The sequence below is a fragment of the Heteronotia binoei genome, chromosome 5 (genome assembly GCF_032191835.1).
Source record: "Heteronotia binoei isolate CCM8104 ecotype False Entrance Well chromosome 5, APGP_CSIRO_Hbin_v1, whole genome shotgun sequence".
Taxonomy (NCBI): Eukaryota; Metazoa; Chordata; class Lepidosauria; order Squamata; family Gekkonidae; genus Heteronotia; species Heteronotia binoei.
This window is the reverse complement of record NC_083227.1, coordinates 140,858,122-140,876,716: the sequence shown is the minus strand read 5'-3', so window position 1 is coordinate 140,876,716 and position 18,595 is coordinate 140,858,122. Positions and strand designations below refer to the sequence as shown.

The 18,595-nt window shown below is 41.6% G+C and overlaps 1 protein-coding gene across 2 annotated transcripts in view; it reads right to left on the bottom strand.

The window, feature by feature from the left end:
* Positions 1 to 18,595, bottom strand: part of RNF14 (ring finger protein 14) — a 22,502-nt gene extending 3,907 nt beyond the window's left edge. The window contains exons 1-7 of one of the 2 annotated variants that reach the window (XM_060240523.1): positions 18,445 to 18,595; positions 15,907 to 16,091; positions 12,543 to 12,694; positions 9,843 to 10,352; positions 8,937 to 9,165; positions 7,835 to 8,007; positions 4,285 to 4,415 (exon numbers count right to left, since the gene is read on the bottom strand). In XM_060240523.1, coding sequence (XP_060096506.1) covers positions 4,285 to 4,415; positions 7,835 to 8,007; positions 8,937 to 9,165; positions 9,843 to 10,352; positions 12,543 to 12,694; positions 15,907 to 16,060 — 1,349 coding nt within the window. In that variant the 5' untranslated portion in view covers positions 16,061 to 16,091; positions 18,445 to 18,595. Of the gene's footprint in view, positions 1 to 4,284; positions 4,416 to 7,834; positions 8,008 to 8,936; positions 9,166 to 9,842; positions 10,353 to 12,542; positions 12,695 to 15,906; positions 16,092 to 18,424 lie in introns of both variants that reach the window. The other variant, XM_060240522.1, reaches the window with a different exon arrangement.

Sequence of the window (18,595 nt, the reverse complement as noted above, 5' to 3'; positions counted from 1 at the left end):
GGCAGTCAGTGGCAGACTGGCCCGGGTGTCAGCTTGCCCGATGAGCTAGGCTTTCCTTGTAAAGGAAGCCCTGCTTGGAGGAGAACACATGTCAACACACTTCTAAGCAGCGCACCTAGTGACTTCCTGAATCAGTGCTCTCACAAGTGAACAATGGATGCGGCTTTGGGGAGGAGTTTTAAAACTTGGAGGGGAAGTTCTACAATTACAAAGTTAGATCTACAAGTTCAGGCAAACTCCTGTTCAAAAGTACTCGAGAACTGCAGGGCAACTCCAGGGTGAAAGCATTTTTGTTGTCCATTCAAAAAAAAATAAGTGTAGAAGACTTGAGAAATTGCAAAGCAAGACAGAAGTGACAGCAGTACACAATGTAAACGATTACTTTTAAATATGCACAGACAAGGATTTTCTGCCAAGTGTAGAAACAGCCAAAGAGAAATGGAAGGAAGGTAGACAGACAGAGGCTGCAATCACACATGTTAAATAATGCAGTTTAAATCCAGTTTCAAAGCACTTTCCATCTGGATTTTGCCAGTTCACACAGTAAAATCCAGTTAGAAAGTTCACTGAAAGTGGATTGAAAGTAGGGTTGCCAATCCCCAGGTGGGGGCAGGGGATCCCCAGTTTGGAGGCCCTCCCCCTGCTTCAGGGTCATCAGAAAGTGTGGGGGGAGGGAAATGTCTGGTAGGTACTCCATTATTCCCTATGGAGACCAATTCCCTTAGGGAATAATGAAGAATTTATCTGTGGGTATTTGGGGCTCTAGGGGAGTTGTTTTTTGAGGTAGAGGCACCAAATTTTCAGTTTAGCATCTGGTGCCTCTCCTCAAAAAAGTGTCCAAGTTTCAAGAAGATTCTACCAGGGGATCCAATTCTCTGAGCTCCCCCAAAAGGTGCCCCTATCTTTCATTATTTCCAGTGGAGGGAAGGCATTTAAAAGGTGTGTGGTCCCTTTAAATGTGATGGCCAGAACTCCCTTTGAAGTTCAATTATGCTTGTTGCCACACCTTTGCTCCTGGCCCCACCCCTGATGCCTCCTAGCTCCATCTCCAAAGTCTCCTGACCCCATCCCCAAAGTTCCCAGATATTTCTTGAACTGGACCTGGCAACCCTAATTGAAAGTGCATTATTTAGTGTGATCACAGCCAGAATGAAATAAAGACAGAAATACAAAGAAACAGAGAAAGAATGAGAGAAAGAACAGAAGGGAGGTAGAAATCTGAGGGAGGGGGAGGAGTGAGAGCAGGGGTCATTTTGTAGAAGAAGAGGTGCCAGAGCTCATTAGCACAACTCATCTGCATAACTGTTTGCATATGCCACACACCCCTGACATCTCCAGAAAGGGTACTAAATTATATGAGCTCATCATCTACTTTAACATGCTTCTTGAATTATAATTGTCATCTTACTCCCATCATACTTTTAAAATTACCTCCTCCTATGTGGCCACAGTAGCATGATAAAGATTTCCATCTGTCTGCTTTATATGTTTTAGTTATTTCCCTATTTTTTGTGGGGGGAAATATTACAGAGTTTGTCAAATCTTAGAGTTCAGCAAAATTCTCACAGGGGGTTTGAACAATGGAGCCCAGAAGAAATTAAGGGGGTGGGGGTTTAAGAAAAAGAGCACAATAAAATTTAGAGGTTCTGGAACTCTACTCCTGTGAGCTCCTGCTCAAAATGATGCCTGTGAGATAAGTAAAAAGGAGAAGGAAGATAGACAGAATGAAAGAAAAGGACAAAGATAGAGAAAGAATGAGAGAAGTGAATGAAGTGAGAGTTATGTTAAAGTTTGTGAGAAAGGAATAAAATAAAGGGAAAGGAAGGAAGGAAGACAGGGAGACAGAAGTGACAGGAAGACAGGCAGCCATTAGAAGCCTGCCTTTCACCCCCTCCCACTTGCAGGTATAGGGGGCGGGGAGTGAAAGGGAGCATTCAAATGGCTTCCTGCCTCTTAAAGCAAGCAGCCTACTGTAGCCTAATTTGAACAGAAAGAGTGAAACTATTTGCAGGTGGAAAGGGGGCTTGAGTAGAGAGAATATAGAGTATAGAGAGCCTGTTTATGTGCTCTGCTGAACTGCCCCTCCCCCCTGTTGTGATAGAACATTCCTTTTCTGTTGAAGAGATTTAACTGTTTTCTGTCAGAGTTTGCTTCCATGTATATAGATATTAAATGATGTTCAGTGTTACTTAGGCAAGTATGTGTGCCACATGATATTAGTTCACACTGGATTCAACTACAGTAAACCAAGAGGTGGAATACAGCCCCATAAGGAGATTTTTCTGGCATATTTATAAATACTTCATCTCCCAAACAGTAGGGGCGGGGAGAGTGTACTGAGCGAGTGCAGCTTTGGCAGGCAGTGTTCATTGGAGGTGGCAAAACGGTGGCAGCATTGTTTTGGGGCGGGGAGATGGACTGAGGAAAGGCAGTAGTAATCAGTAAAGCTCCAGAAGAACCTCTCAGTAGACAACTGTCTTTGTCAGAGGTCAAGAGGCTGACTGATGGGATTCTGGCCTGACAGGACCGGCAGTAGGCGGGTCACAGCGAGTCTACCCAATGACAGGGGGGAGTGGTGACAGAGTGCAAGGCCACTCCTATGGTAGCCACAACTTCCAATAAAAATTGAGGATCAAGCCACCCGTAAGGCTTTTATTATATCTACAATTGTCCTTTGTGACAGATCCTGAGACATGGTTAATATTAGACACATAACATCACTGCAGTCTTCAGGGTCCAGGTCACTATTTGCTTCCCCAAATGGAATTCCAACAAAGAAAGCCTCAATGCCAATTTCTTAACCAGGAAACATGGCTTCACTGCATATAGGACTCAACAAGAGCAGCTTTTTAACTATCTAGTGGGTGGCTGATACTCAGCTTCCATTCCAGAATACAGATTATTTAACAAGATATCTAATTTTTCCATGTCTCTAAAAATGTGTTATTATATAGACAGACTGAAAAGTAAAGTGTCCTTTAAGAGGCTGAAAAACTTTCCTCTCAAAGAGTAGCGATATTGTAAACATTTCCACCAAATAAAGCATCTTAAATAGTGGAGGGAGCATGCTAGTGCTGCCTCAGGGTTGGTTCTAGCGAATGGGAGCACAAAGACTGCAGATCTTTCCCTTGTTCCCCTCCCCACAGCAGTCCTTTCTGGCCCCAGAAAAGTTGATTCTGTGGGTCAAAAAGCCAACAGTTCTGTGGGTTAGGGGGAGTGATACAGAAGAGGAAGAAACCACCCTGTCCTCTTTCTTTTGTCAGTGCAGGTTTATTGACAGAAGGACAGGTTGATTTCACCCCATTCCTATTGGTCCTGCAACCATCAAAAGTGCTTGGGCAGGAGAGAGAAGGGAAAAATCTACATCATCAGTGCCTTCTGTTGACAGTTCATTCACTGGATCCAAGCAAAGAACTACTGATCATTATGTCACTGTAATGGACATTATGGATGTGTAGGTATGACACCTGTTTCCACAGGATAATTTGATGTTCATAACATTGTAGCATCCCAAGAGTGTCTTCATACACACATCTCAATGTTTTGTGAGGAGTACCGAAATGCTGTAGCAGAATCCAGCAACAAGCCACATATGGGTCCTTTCTATCCAATGGACCCTGAATTAAAAGATTAATTTTGTTAATTTTCTACCAACAAAAAAATTAACCCTTAAAAATGCAAAGAAAATAAAATCTGTCTATAGTACAAGACCAAGCAGCTAAATGGAAAAAAAAATCCACTATGGTATACGCAAATCTGAAAAAATTGTTTTATCACACCTGTTACTTTGAACATTGTACCACAGGGATTGTCAGCCAGCCATGTTGGTGACAAAAGAGTCATCAGACACATCCCTGAGGTATCAAAGATTTCAGGTTTTCACGGCTGGCATCATCATTAGGGTTTGTAGAATCTTTCGGGCTCAAGTGCCGTGTTCTCCAGTAGAACACAGCACTTAAGCCCGAAAGATTCTACAAACCCTAATGACATCCCTGAGGCTTCTTGAAAAACGGTTTGCTAAATGCACATTTCGAATCAGTAAAAAATTGCCTCCAGAAGAGAAAAACAAAGCTCTCCAATTGTACTGGGACAAACTGTTTTTTTACTTGGTTTCACCGCAATGCAAACACAATCCAAACATTATAAACCAGTCTTGAGCTGTTCCTAAAGCTTGTGCAGACTCTATGCTGAAATTCTTCTAGAGTTCATCCTGTTGTTAACACAAGTAAACATGGTGTAATAAACAACTTGAAGAAATTTACAGTAATGTGTAATTATACATACCGGTCAAAACATGGGGAGGCTGGATCATTAAAGTGTCCATATGGATTTTCCTTTGACAGCAATCTCATACAAAGCCAACAGAAGTACCGCATGCAGCCAGTGCATGTCATTTTGTTACAGCCATCTAACTTCTGACAATTGGAAGAAAACAAGATACAAAGGATCAACTAAACAACAGTAGAAAAGTCATAGATTAGCATTTATGCTAAGCACTGAAACTTGCAATGCAGAACACAGGACATTTAATTGCTTGCTGGAATCTGGGGGGGGGGGGGGGAGTGGACAAGTTGCTCTGCTTATCTTTGATACACATAAGCAGTAGTCTCATTCCAAACTGGACAATAATGTCATTAAGGCCAACAGTTTTGCAATGGAAGAGAGGAATGGGAGAACATCCCCTGAATTCTGGGAAGCAGTAATTCCTAGGAGTTTCTAATAAACACTGTTCTTTGATCCGGACTGAGCACGCCCACAGCTCTACAGAATTTAAGCTTTTGGTGTATAATGGAATGTCATCAAGCCCATCAGCATTTACCTGGCAATCCAGCTATTTCACCATTATCTGCATAATCTCTTGAACAGTCCTATGATCTTGGGCACCTTGGAAGACCTATACCTAGGTAGTTATCACAGTCAGCCTTCCTAAGTGCTCGTAATAATCCAAATCAATATGATGGGAGTCTACTATGTTGCTTAAAGACAGTGAATGATGCTATCCCCATCTTTCACCAGAGATCATTCTTCCTGAATTTTGTAAATTTATCCAAACCTATAAATTTTCAATGAGCCACACAAACTAAACACTGTCTTCTAAAATTTCTTTTCTGAACAATGCTCCTTTTCTGTAGGCCTCAAGATCTGCTTGCTAGGCCTGTTATCCTGAATGCTAATCTCTCCCATTGCTTGCACAACTTTTTACAATGCTATGTGGTCAAACTAAATCTACTCTAAGTAGGAAACCTGAGGTAAGTAAGTAAATTTATTTATACCCCGCCCTCTCCGCCAAAGCAGGCTCAGGGCGGCCATCAGGTAGAAACTGCCATCAAGTCATACCTGACTTATGGCAACCCCATAAGGTTTTCAAGGCAAGAGGCATTCAGAGGTGGTTTGTCATTGCCTGCCTCCACATCACAACTCTGGTATTTCTTGGTGGTCTCCCATCTAAATACCAGCCAGGGCTGACCTGCTCAGCTTCCAAGATCAAGCTAGCAAAACATCAAATATGGTCTTGGCTTTTCTAACAACTCTAGCATACTGCCAAAGCTACAAAGGAATTAGTAAGGGGGTGGTGGGTTCCTTGAACTGACAAGGAAATCCTGTCATAAGAAGTCATATTTGGATAAGAGATGTGGGCAATTATTGCCTTATGTCCAATCTCCGCTTTCTGGACAGGGTGACTAAGCAGGTTTTGGCAAAGCAATGGCAGACATTTCTGGATGGAACATCTGCTCTTGAGCTCAGCTGAAGCAGCGCTTGTAAGCAAAGATCCTCAGCCACAAATTAGATAAGGGCAATGCATTGCTGCTGATACTGTTCTATCTATTAACGGCATTTGGTACACTGCCTGAAGTCAGTGTTTGGGATAAAAGGGACTATCATCTACTAATTTTACTCATTTCTTGTTGGCAGCAAAGAGATACCACAGAGGAGGCAGTCAGCTAATTTGGACATGATATGTGGGGTACCCCAAAGAGCCATTTTATCCCAAAACTCTTTTAATCTCTATATAAGGCCATCGGCAGAGATCATTAGGCGCTTTGGAGAGGGTTGTCACCAATATGCTGATGATACCCAACTTTATATCTTACTCTCCAAGTTTCTGGAAGCAGCTGTGAAGTTCATGGACCCCTGTCTTAAGGCTGTGGTCAAATGGATCAGAATAAACAAACTCAGTCTAGACAAGACGAAGGCGATGCTTGCTTGGGGAAGCAGAATGTTTGGCTGGTGTTGATTTATCAGACTTAGATGAGGTTAAGGTTTCTGTGGCAGATCTCAAAAGTTTAGGGGTGTTCCTGGACCTAGCCTTGCCAATAGATAAGAAGGCCAGTGCTGTTACTATTCAATACATCTACCTTGTAAACTGGCCAAACTTAGAGCCTGCCATCCTGGCTGCGCTGATCCATACTATGGTAAACCTCCAGACTGGATTGTCGTAACATGCTGTACATGGGGCTGCCTTTGAAGACATCTCAGAAGCTTCAGCTGGTACAGAAGGCAGTACCATGACTCCTCTCAAGGGTTAGTCACTTTGAACATGTAACTACAGTGTGCATCTATTTATCTATTCCTTCCAGGCCTAATTCATAGTGCTTTAAAGCTCTTCATACCTTTAAAGCTCTTCATGGCCTACGGGACCTCTTTTTTATTTAACCACATCTCCCAATATACGTCCCTGTGCCAAGTATGTTCTTTAGACAGCCTTCCCCTTAAGGGGTCTTCCCATATGACTGATGTGTACCCCAACATGATCACAATCCCCTCCATGCTAGCCCCAGCCTTTTGGAATAACCTGTCAGAGTGGATAAGGAGGCCATCATCACTTCCTACATTTGGAGAGCCAGTTTGGTGTAGTGGTTAAGTGTGCGGACTCTTATCTGGGAGAACCGGGTTTGATTCCCCACTCCTCCACCTGCACCTGCTGGAATGGCCTTGGGTCAGCCATAGCTCTGGCAGAGGTTGTCCTTGAAAGGGCAGCTGCTGTGAGAACCCTCTCCAGCCCCACCCACCTCACAGGGTGTCTGGTGTGGGGGAGGAAGTTAAAGAAGATTGTGAGCCGCTCTGAGACTCTTCGGAGTGGAGGGCAGGATATAAATCCAATATCTTCATCTACCTCCCAGGGTGTCTGTTGTGGGGGAGGAAGGTAAAGGAGATTGTGAGCCGCTCTGAGACTCTTCGGAGTGGAGGGCGGGATATAAATCCAATATCTTCATCTACCTCCCAGGGTGTCTGTTGTGGGGGAGGAAGGTAAAGGAGATTGTGAGCCGCTCTGAGACTCTTCGGAGTGGAGGGCAGGATATAAATCCAATATCTTCATCTACCTCCCAGGGTGTCTGTTGTGGGAGAGGAAGGGAAAGGAGATTGTGAGTCGCTCTGAGACTCTTCGGAGTGGAGGGCAGGATATAAATCCAATATCTTCATCTACCTCACAGGGTGTCTGTTGTGGGGGAGGAAGGTAAAGGAGATTGTGAGCCGCTCTGAGACTCTTCGGAGTGGAGGGCGGGATATAAATCCAATATCTTCTTCATCTTCTTCTTCTACATTTGGCAAAGCATGGAAGGCAGTCTTATTCGAGAGACTGTTTGGAGGAGGGTGAATTTTTAAAGAAGATTTGACTGTAAGCTTGCTGGTCCTGTCTTTTAACCTGTTTTAATTTGGTTAATTGGATTACTATGTATGTTCTAATAACTCCTTGAATCCAAGGAGATAAGGCAGGATAGAAATGCTTTGAACAAACAAAACCAAACAAGAAGACAATGCTTTGAATGCAAAAAATACGTATTCAAGAAAACAACTATTTGACTCAAGTTCTCCTCCTCTGCCCTGATATCACCTGTATAGGAGTGCCACAGGAGGGACATGCTTTGGAATTCCTTTCCAGCCATTCTCTGCTTCCCTTTTCCTCCAGTGCCTTTTGAATCACCCTTTGCCCATAGCGTTGCTCTAAAAACTTCCTTGTATCCTCATCCGCTTCAAGGTAATCATTCTCCAAATCTATTAATTTCTCTAAAGAAAGCAGAGAAACAAACAAGATTGTGTGAGGACTTGCAACATTATCGTAAACCAACGTGCCTTGCTACACCATGGACAAAACAAATGCCATTACCAGTGAATCATGCATCCTTATCCTATACAAAACAATCAAGAGTATATATGTTATCTGGAGACTAAGCTCTATGAGGAAAGGCTGAGGGACTTGGGAATGTTCAGTCTGGAGAAGAGGAGGATGAAGGGGGACATTTGTTCTTTTTAAGTATTTGAAGGGCTGTCCCTGAGACGAGGGCAGAGAACTGTTCCTGATGGCAGCAGAGGAGAGGACTTGCAATAATGGGTTTCAATGGGTGGGAAGGTACTGGTTTGATATTAGGAAAAACTTGTTCACAGCAAGAGTTGCTCAACAGTGGTATTAGCTGCCAAGGGAGGTGGTGAGCTCCCCCTCGCTAACAGTATTGAAGCAATGGCTGGACAAGCACTTGTTGGGGCTGCTCTAGGATGATCCTGAACTGAGCAGGGGGCTGGACTAGATGGCCGGTATGGCCCCTTCCAACTCTATGATTCTAGACGAAGTAATAATTCAAGACAGAACATTTTCTACATTTCTCGAGAAATAAAAACTACCAATGTAAGCAATTAGTTAGGTGCAGACACCACAGGAAAAGTTATTTTGTATAACAACTCTGAGGTTATCTGCTTCACTATGTTTTACCCAAGTGGTGTTTTGCACTCTACATTTTGCAAGCACTACTTTCTCCCTGTTGAGTTGAAGGGCTCAAGGAAGATAAGGAAACAGCAAGGGTGAGTAGAAAACATGAAGACTGACCAAATTAGTTGCATCTTTGGAGAACAGTAAGTTATACTTCAACTTTAGCCTAAGCTACAGCATTCATCATTCAAATATTCCTTAGTGGAAAGTCTTGCGCTTTCATTTAACTCACCTATACTGACTTTACATGGAGAGACACCATGATAACTCCTCTTACACAGGATGCAGAAGGCATAATTGCACCTGGAACAGATGGCCATGCTACAGCATGGTTCCTGCATCACCGGTGTTTGGCAACAGGGACGTGGGCAGTTCACCACATCTGCCATCAAATCCAAGCTGGACTGAAGCAGCAGACGATCATAACGTGCAAATAGCTGCTCTCCAACCAGCTCTTTCACCTAAAAGAATAGGATACTATCAATATACTATACTATAAGGTTAGTAAATTTTGATCCACTAAAAAAGGGGGGGGGAGCCAGCAAACAGCTTTTATTCTAAATCCTAGAAGGTTTTCATAGTCCAATTACCAAGAAGGACAAAAAATATGAAGATATTGATGCCTTACCACAAAAATTCCAACCAGGAGTGTTTACCCCAAACTGTATTTTGTTATTAGTGGTCACTGCAGAATACAATTGGTGTCCAGTACTGCATATCTGTACATGTGCTCAAGGTGAGCAAAAACCAGCACTAGTCCAGACAACATTAAATACTAACTGTAGGCTTTCCATATACTCCAACTGAACCCATTTATCTAATAACCCAATATAGAGCAACTTTATGAACTTGGTCTAATCCATATAATACTAAGCCTTGGTAGCCGCTGTTCTCTGACAAAAGTGACAACACAGCCTTTCCTCTTTGGCACACCCTTTCCTGCACTTGAGTCTTAGGATATTGCCAGAGAAATAGACAAACTATATAAGGACATAGTAACATAGTACATGCAGATCTGCTCCCAGATCTCACCGGTTACCGTCCTACTTAGTGTGCCAGGAGTTTTGAGATCACAAAGAGAACTCATAGAAGCCAACATGTTTTCTTTTTAATAGATTGCCCATTAACAGAATGTTACCTGCCCTGGAGTAGCAACAGAAGAACATTCTGATCCTGGACAACTCAGGCAATGGACCTCCCCATCTCTGATCCGAATTTCAAAGTAGTCCTTTAGACAGGCTTTGCAATACACATGGCTGCAGTCCATGAAGTGCATACATTCGCTTCCCAGCTTTTCGGAAAAGCATATATCGCATAAGTACATCTTACTATTAAAGCACTTTTCTCTTTGGACCTGATCAAAGTCTAGTATTTCTCTAATCAGGCTGGACTGAGACTCAACATCTTGTATAGCTCTTGGATCAAGGGTTTCTTCCTGTGCTGCTGCAGCACTTGCTATGGCACAGCAAGCTTCTTCATGTGTTCTGTTTTGCTTTTGTTCTTGGCTGCAAATCTTTGGCTCATATGGGGAGGTAATGTTCAGATACCCAAGTGTTTCTTCCTTGAGAAACTGCATCCAAGCAAACAAGACCACACAACCTTGGTTTTCTTCCCATAAATTGTCTAAGTGCTTGCAAAGTGCGGTGAGCTAGGTGAGAAACAGAAGAAAAGAGTATTAGGGGTACATAGTACACAAGTAATACTTCTAGAGAATCATTGCTTCCATTTTAATCCTGTATTTAATTAAAAAGGCCTTTTGTAGATTAGAAACTGTTTCATTCATATCAATGGATATTATGTGTTGCAGCCCAGGTGCAGAGGAGTCTGAGAATGGGAGGAGTTTCTCATACTTAGAAATATCAACCAATACACTAATCTTTGAACTATATCTTCACTCCTGTGACTCCTCCCATTCTCAGACTCCTCTGCACCTGGGCTGCAACACATAATATCCATTTATATGAATTAAACAGTTCCTAATCTACAAAAGGCCTTTTTGATTTAGGAAAACTGGGGGTACAGAAAAAAAGAGAAAGAGAAAAAAGAGGTTATACAACATAATTGTGAAAAAGAAAGAGGAGGAGGAGACTGGATTTATACCCCACATTTCACTCAGAATCTCAGAACAGTTTACAATCTCCTTTCCCTTCCCCTCCCCACAACAGACCCCCTGTGAGGTAGATGGGGCTGAGAGAGCTCTTTCGAGAACTGCTGTTGAGAGAGCAGCTCTGAAATTGTGATTGAACCAAGGTCACACCAGTAGTCACATGTGGAGGAGTGATGAATCAAACCCGGTTCTCCCAGATTAGAGTCCATGCTCTTAACCACTACACCAAACTGTCTCTTGAAATCTACAATCATGTAATACAAGCTGTATAGGACAGAGAATATTTTCCCTTTAATCCCCTTCATTTATAATTTTAACGTATATCTATAAAACACAATTGTTCTTATTTCTATTGGGGTACATCATCATAATTTAAGTTTCAAACTTCATAACTAAACTTTTAACTACAACACTAGTTTCATCATTACTACATATTCAACATAACATATTTTTGCCATTTTTAGATATTCCTTAGAACCTTTGATAGATAAGTTGTATATCAAGGTCTAAAAGAAAACTATTATATATCTCATATCAAGAACCCATTTGTATTCAAGATATTACATTAGGAACAGATTTTAATTCTATTTCTATTTCATCATCATACATTTGTATATATTTTCTCACTTTTTTGTCTCCTGCAGGCATATACACGTTCCATCTCTACTCAAACTTTGTAACAGATATGTTTTTTGAAATATTTTTAATACTATGACTGATTCCACATTTAGCACTTGCCTCCTTTCTGTGGCTCCCTCACAGTGGCTCTTTTCCCCAGATTCTGCACTGGCATCTCTGGAGTGGGCCTGTTCTGTTCCCTGCTTGCTCCCTGCCCCACTCAAACTCTACAGCTGAGAATGAGACCCCGGGACAAAGGCTAATGTGGAATCGGTCCAAATGTGATGGAGGAGGATAAGAAGATCTGCATATATTTTGTTTTATGAAACATTTTTAGTGTTACGTGTCAAGTTATTTTGACTTTCAAGGTTCCACTTGGAAATGTGAATAACCAAATATTTTAATGTATTGGAGTGTTTTGTACTTAATACTCGTTATGCAATACATTAGAAGTTTGGATAATAAGGGATTTCAGAAAAAAGAGAGATTTGAATATTGAGCAGTGTTAAAATTAGGCATCTTCAGGAGAAAACTTATTCTTCATTATGAGAATTTAACAATTTTCCAACTGTGTTTCACATCATGCAAGCATACAGCTGCTTAACATTAAGGATGCACGTATATTCATACCCCAACAATACATTTATGATAAGATCTTCAAAACAACATGCACAACTACTTCACTAAATTAGAGATTAAAGATTTAGATTTGATTTTCAGAACAGCTGAATTTTTTAAAAACTGCACCATTTTGAATGTATACTTCAAGAGCTTTCAGAAATGCACTGAGAAGAATCTTCAACTAAGAGCAATTCGACATTTATATTTATTGTTATTTATATTGTTTTTTTCTTTTTGCTGAAGGTGTCTAACAAACTAATTTTAAGCCCAGAATCTAATAAAATCCCCAATACCCTCCCTCTCCATTTTTGAAATGCATCATAAGTTTTAATGCACTGATTATTTTCTCTAGTGGAATCTAGATTTTAGTGTACTTCACTTCTTGCAAGTAGTCTTTCTGTGGCAGCAACTACAGCAATGAGAGCATTCATCAGCACTATACATCTTTTTACTATTCTGGAGAAAACAAAAAATTAAAGAGTAATGGCAAACCTGTGCTCGGGAGAGCCATTTGCTACTGAGAGTGAATACGGGTGGGGAGGTTGATGGATACCCTACTGGGAATTCAAAATTCAGAACAATTGGAGGTAAGAAGCAAACTGTGCATTCGAATTTGCCGTTCTGAAGATTCTCTAAAGGACTGCCTGAAACAAAATAAAATAAATTTGGTAAAAACATAAGGACAGCCATGCTGGATCAGACCAGTTGTCTATCTAATACAATATCCTTTTTCATACAATGACCAACCAGATCTCTCCGGAAGCCACCCAGCACTAACATTCGGAAAGTTACTGCTTCTGAACACCAAGGTTTCATTTAATCATCATAGCTGACAGCCACTGATGGACCTTCCAAAAATTAGTCTAAGTCTCCCTTAAAGTCAACTAGCCAAAGGCTATCATTATATATTTTATCCTACGGGGATGAATTTCATAGTCTTACTACACTAAATAAAGAAGGACTTCATTTTGTCCATCCTTAATTTATTACCAAACAACTCCATCAAATGCCCACAAGTTTTATATTTTAGGAGAGTGAGAAAAGGTTCTGTCAACTTCTCTTCATGCTATTGTCTTTATGTTATTGCCCAACTTTCTGCTTTGTGTTATTGTCTTTTCTCAAAGCCTTAAACCCCACAGTCTTTCCTTATACAGGAGGTGCTCCATCTCTTTGATCATTTGGCTTACCCTTTTCTAGAGCTACAATATCCATTTTGAGATACAGCTGTTACCCAAAGAGGCAGTCTCCTATTTAACTGGAGGAACTAAGTTTTAAAGGAGACAAAGTGAGAGGGGTAACCAGGATTCTCCACCTATGTATATGGGGATCTTTCTCTCAAGAGAACTCTCAACAGATGTTTGACTGGAATGGGTTTTATTAAAACAGGGAATACAAGGCCAAAACATGCACATACAAACACATGGGAAACACACAAGTCTGGTTGTTGTGTTAGCAGTTAGATCCCTATTAAAGTGATACTGCTTTACTCTGTTCTGGTTAGACCTCACCTAGAGTACTGTGTTCAGTTTGGGGCACCACAAATTAGAAAGGATATAGACAAGCTGGAATGCGTCCAGAGGAGGGCAACGAAGATCGTGAGGGTTATGGAAACCAACTCCTATGAGGAAAGGCTGAAGGAGCTGAGTATGTTTAGCCTGGAGAGGAGACAACTGAGAGGAGATATGATCACCATCTTCAAATACCTGAAGGACTGTCATATAGAGCAGGTATGGCCAACGGTAGCTCTCCAGATGTTGTTTGCCTACAACTCCCACCAGCCCCAGCCATTGGCCATGCTGGCTAGGGCCGATGGGAGTTGTAGGCAAAAAACATCTGGAGAGCTACCGTTGGCCACCCTTGATATAGACAGTGGTACAGAGTTGTTTTTTATGGCCCCAGAAGGTGGGACCAAAATCACAGGGTTGAAATTAAATCAGAAGGTTTTTTGACTAAACATTAGGAAGAATTTCCTGACTGTTAGAACAGTTCCTCAGTGGGACAGGCTTCCTTGGGAGGTGGTGGGCTCTCCTTTGGAGTTTTTTAAACAGGAACTAGATGGCCATCTGACAGCAAGGCTGATCCTGTGAACTTAGAGGGAGGTATTTGTGAATTTCCTGCATTGTGCAGATGACAAAGCTTACTCTGACTTTCATCTGCATTATTTTGAAAATTCTAAGAAATTGTGAAGGAAGTGCACATTGTTAAGGTCATTTAAAAACATATGCTGAAAACTTCTCTCCCACTATCAAAACATGTATGCTCAGCAGTAAACGCTGAGTTCGAAAGGACTTACTCCTCAACTGAGTGAACTTAGGACTGCAATTTAGGCATGATAAAAATCAAATCACAACTCTGAAAAGAGATAAAGCCTGCTTAACATTTATATACCTTAAATAAATTGGTTGGTATAATATATTGCATCTCATTTTTGCTGGATTACAGTCTTATTAATTAAAGCTTTCAGAATCCATTAACAAAGAATGTGTAGTATATGCTCCCCTCCACACACAATGCATGCAAAATGTGTCATGTGACCTGACTAGATTTCCTTATTACAAGTGTTCCAAACAATGAGACAGGAAACAGGCGAGTGGATACTTGAACCAAAACCCTACCGTGTGCAAAACCTACATGCTGAGCAGCCATTTGTCAAGCCCAACTATTTCAGTGTAAGATGGTTGAACAAATGTCAATCCCAGGCTCTGGTTTTCCTCCATTATTTACAACCCATCCTCCACGTTCTCCCTGCCATCTGGCTAAGAAAGTTTATGTTACTGTGAATGGCCTGCTGTGTCTGAAGCGTATACTCCCCAACATTCACAGGCTTGTTATCAGCTCATGGGTTAATGATAGAATGCTTTTGCAGAATAAAGGGAAATTACTGCTGTACCTTTTGAACCTTAGATATGAATAGAGCGCTTTTTGTAACTGTTTATAATAGCCTATATAGCATCATGTAACCTCCGGTATCTCAGTCTTTCCAAGGACCATGTTCCTTGGGCACCTTCGAGTTCTTAAATAAACTAGTCTATTTGAAACAAAACAAAGGACTTCATTATTGAGAATATCGGGACTTGACATTTTGGAAAGACTGAGATACCAGAGGTTACATGATGCTATATAGGCTATTATAAACCGTTACAAAAAAGCGCTCTATTCAAATTTAAATTGACGGGGCAGTGTTCAGTGAAGAAGAAGCCAACGAACCCCCCCCCCCCACCACCACCACCACAGAGACGCTGACTGTGCAATAGAATTGATATCTGGGCAGAGCCTACCCAAAGCCAAAATTTACTCTATGGGGTGGGCTGAAAAGGCCGAACTCCGGAAATTCCTAGACAAGAACTTAGGAGCGTGGGTTCATACGCCCCGCCACGGCACCCCATGCCACAACAGTACTGTTTCGTAAGAAAAAGGACGGGGGGCTACGGCTTTGTACGGATTTTCGCGGGATAAATGCGATTTCCGCATCGAATGCATATTCCATCCCCCTCATCAAGGACCTCTTAAGCACGGTATCATGGGGGAAAATATTTACAAATTGGATCTGAGAGACGCTTACTTTAGAGTCCGCATTAAAGAGGGGGATGAGTGGAAAACGGCATTCAACACTCCCATGGGGCAATTTGAGTACTTGGTAATGCCGTTTGGATTAGAGGGAGTGCCCGGGGTGTTTATGAACTCTATCAATGAAGTATTCAGGAATACTCGTATCAAGGGGTAGTGTTGTACCTGGATGACATCATAATTGAGAATATCGGGGTATGACACCATTCACTTAAACAACTGCTAGTTAAAGATGTGATAGTAAGACAATAATTTCAAGATAGCAAATGTCAAAAAAAGCTGGACTCACCAGTCATAAATATATCAAAGTTTTGTGGAAGGTCCACAGAGACTCTCATTTCTCCCCCCTGTACAATCTCTGCTCTCTTGAACTCATTTTCATCATAAATACTTGCCAAAGCAAGAAGCTCATCCTCTTGAGCTTCTTTGTCTTCTGAAGACATTTAAATTTCCTTTTAAAGATTAATATATTTCCTAGATTAAACAGAACAGTATAAATTAGAACCATTATCATTTTGATATATATATGTAGTCAAATGGGCAAAACTTTGTATAGTTTCAGTGGGATTACATTTTAGGAAGCATTTGCAATGCACACCTAAGATACATTTTGTCCATAACATGATTTTGTTGCAACCTAAAAGCATACAGACCCACATAATGTGTGATCAGAGCATAGTAAGACCGACTTTTTGCAAACATTCAGGGCACTTTACACTAGGGCTTGTTTGATTACACACTGGCCAAACTGACAGGCAAAATACAGGTTTAAGTATTATCACCTACTCATATCCTATATTGCTCTAACAAGAAATGATGGTAACAGCAGCAATGTATCTTTTCTAAAGAGACACCCACAAGCATCCAGTTTGATTTGGAAATCTCCATTTTACACTCTCAGGATGGGCCAAAGTTCATTGGATTTGTAAGGAACATTACACAACTCTGCATTCCCTTGGTTGTAGGCTTCAGGTTTAGAGGGTGATATGATGCAGACACATGGGCAATGACAGTCAAACATATATTAAAATATTTATATTTTTATGTTCCAATCAAGAATACACCAGCAGACAATGATGTTGGAGTCCAGTAGCACCTTACATTCTGAATAAAGCTTCGTCAGTCTTAAAAGTATTACTGAACTCTTTGTTCCATTGCTTCAGACCAACATGGCTGCAGACTGGGGTCTACAGACAATGATGTTGGTTGGCATTTTTATGAGAAACACCATGCAAACATATTTGTACCTTTCTACATACATTAATAAGTTTGGGAGATTTATGCTGTTCATCTTCTGATTTTACAAGGAGCTACAAACCAATATTGGTGTGTGCTGCCTACCATAGGTCTACTTATCAGCAATAAAGAATCATGTGGTACAGAAACAAACAATTTCCATTTCAAATGCTCATTCACATTATAGTTTCTCCCTCCAGAATAATAATACTACAGAACTGTGGGCTGTAAAGCCATTAAGCTGAAGAAGGTCTTAGGACTGAAACCGGTTCCAGCAGTGGGTCCTGCCAGATTTGCTATTGGACTTGTGGACCTATGAAAGAACTCCTTTACAAGGAACAAGTTTTGGATTTACAAAGAAAAAAAATTTGAACTGTGATAGAGAAGAAATGGACCCAAGACTTTTGTATTTGCTTAATGCTTGATGTACATTATGTGGAATCATTTTTTATATATTGTGAATAAGTATTTGAAATAGAAATCGTTGGTTTCTATGCCAAATGGTTCTTTATTGTTGATACGTTGATTGTTGAACTGTGGGTTTTCCCATTGTTAACATCCTACATAGATCTAACAAAACATAATATTTATTTTATTCTAAAGAGGAATAAGAGATCAACATTCTCTCTTCATTTGTACAGGTTTGACTACACACTGCTAGAACAGGCTGATTTTAAAAATCCTATCTAATTTTGGATCCACTGTATGGCTTACTAAAACTAGTGAGTCTCTTTTATGCTGAATCAAACAAGTAGATCCAGGCATAACAATGTGACTATCACAGATAATCAGAGATTTCCCAGAAATTAATGAAATATTTTGGTGAACCGAAATGATGCTGTTGTAACAGAAGGTAGCAAAAACAATACAGTAGGAGCCCTTGTCCTGTGACAGAAATTGTACAATCATTCTTGAGAAGAGTCAACAGAGTAGCCATTTTATTAAAAGATGACTACATGATTTCTCTTAACGGGTGTGGGGGGGGGGGGTGAAGGGCTTATAGAGAAAAGTGTAGGGTGCACAAAACCGCACTTACAGAGGGAAGGAGATGCATCACCTATTATTAGGGAGATCACAGGTACTCCTTTGGTGACAATCATGTGCTTATAGTCCACATAGCATGGCATGTACAGAAGGTTAAAAATAGCCATTTAAAAGTCCCTGTGACAGAATCACCGGGGGCGGGAGGAATAGCAGGAAGATCCCCTGCGACAGTTTAGTAAATAAGCTGCATGTTGCTGCGCTTTTAAAGATATTGCCTGAAAAGGCTCTAAGCTTCGTCGACAAAATGTTCAACAAAGCAGCAATTGCCGTTCAGCGGCACAGCGCCCAGTCTGACCCCCCGTTTCGTTCCGCATTCCGGCTTCCTACATTACCGGCTGTACTTTCCCTTCAGATCGCCAAGCTCTACCCAGAGGCACACCAAGCCCTTCCTTTGGGGGAGACTGACTAAGCCATTCCCACATGTCTCCTCTCCCCACCCTCCCTCCCTCCCTCCCGGGTTCTCGCCCTAGCGCAACACCCGCCCCTTTCGCGGCCTCTCACCTTCCCGGCACCCGTCCCGCCCCCACCTCGGATCGCAGACCCTCACCCCAGGGCTCCTCCCAGAGCGCGTGCGCCCGCACTCTTCAGCCGCGCGGAAACTCGACGCTTGCCCCTCTCCGACCCCAAGCTGACCCTCAACCTTCGTCTGTAAGTTCCGGGTCTGGAGTTCCGGCCGCTCTCCTTGAGCGATGGTTAAC